Source organism: Terrapene carolina, unplaced genomic scaffold, assembly GCF_002925995.2.
Source record: "Terrapene carolina triunguis isolate 2854851 unplaced genomic scaffold, T_m_triunguis-2.0 Scaffold10079, whole genome shotgun sequence".
Lineage (NCBI taxonomy): Eukaryota > Metazoa > Chordata > Testudines > Emydidae > Terrapene > Terrapene triunguis.
Genome location: NW_020674430.1, coordinates 1 through 784, shown reverse-complemented (window position 1 = coordinate 784; position 784 = coordinate 1). Strand labels below are relative to the sequence as shown.

General features: G+C 71.4%; 1 protein-coding gene across 1 annotated transcript; it reads right to left on the bottom strand.

Annotated features, from left to right (window-relative positions):
* Positions 1-49: 49 nt before the first annotated feature.
* LOC113408355 (steroid 21-hydroxylase-like) lies at positions 50-712 on the bottom strand (the record flags this gene model as incomplete). The annotated part of the gene is made up of 2 exons (XM_029913910.1): positions 50-330; positions 609-712. Coding segments are annotated over 2 exons (385 nt in total), but the record flags the coding sequence as incomplete, so codon positions are not given.
* Positions 713-784: the final 72 nt, after the last annotated feature.

The following is a 784-nucleotide window of genomic DNA, read 5'->3' as shown; positions in this document are numbered from 1 at the left end:
TATGGGGGGCCCCAGGGCAGGAATCGGACACGGAAGGGCACTGGGGGGGCTATGGGGTCACTAGGGGCTCAGGGAGGCTCAGGGGGGGCCCCCGGGGTAGGAAGCGGACGCGGAAGGGGGGGCACCGCACCACGGTGCCATACACGCCCCGCAGGACTGGGAGGGCGCCGGTCACAGGCGGCTCCAGCCGGAACTCGCGCAGGACGTGCCCGAGGAAGACGAAGATCTCGGCCCGGGCCAGGGTCTCCCCCAGGCAGGCCCGGGCCCCACAGCTGAAGGGCAGCAGGTTGCGCTGGGCCAGCCGGGGGTCGTCCGCCTCCAGGAACCGCTCTGCGGGATTGGAGAGAGGCGTTGGCCGGGACTCAGGCGTCCAGGCAGGAGCCCCCCACCCCCATGAGAGAGTTGGAGACCCAGGTTGTGGGGGGAGGTCAGCCCCCAGCCCCAATGAAAGACGAGGATCCAGGCACGCGGGAGGGGGGGTATCAGCCCCCAGCCCCCCATGAGAACTGGGGACCCAGGCGTCCAGGGGGAGGCTCAGCACCCAGCCCCATAGCTGGGGGAGGGGCCCAGGGGGGGCGCAGGGACCCGCAGGGGTGGGGGGGCAGTACCTGGCCTGAACTCCAGGGGGCGGCTCCAGATGCCCTCGTCGTGGTGGGCGGCGAAGAGGTTGGGGATCACGGTCGTGCCCTTGGGGATGGTGAAGCCCAAGAGGCTGCAGAGACGGGGGGGTTAGATGGGGGAGGGATACCTGGTGTCCCGCGTGGTGCTGTGGGGCAGGGCAGGG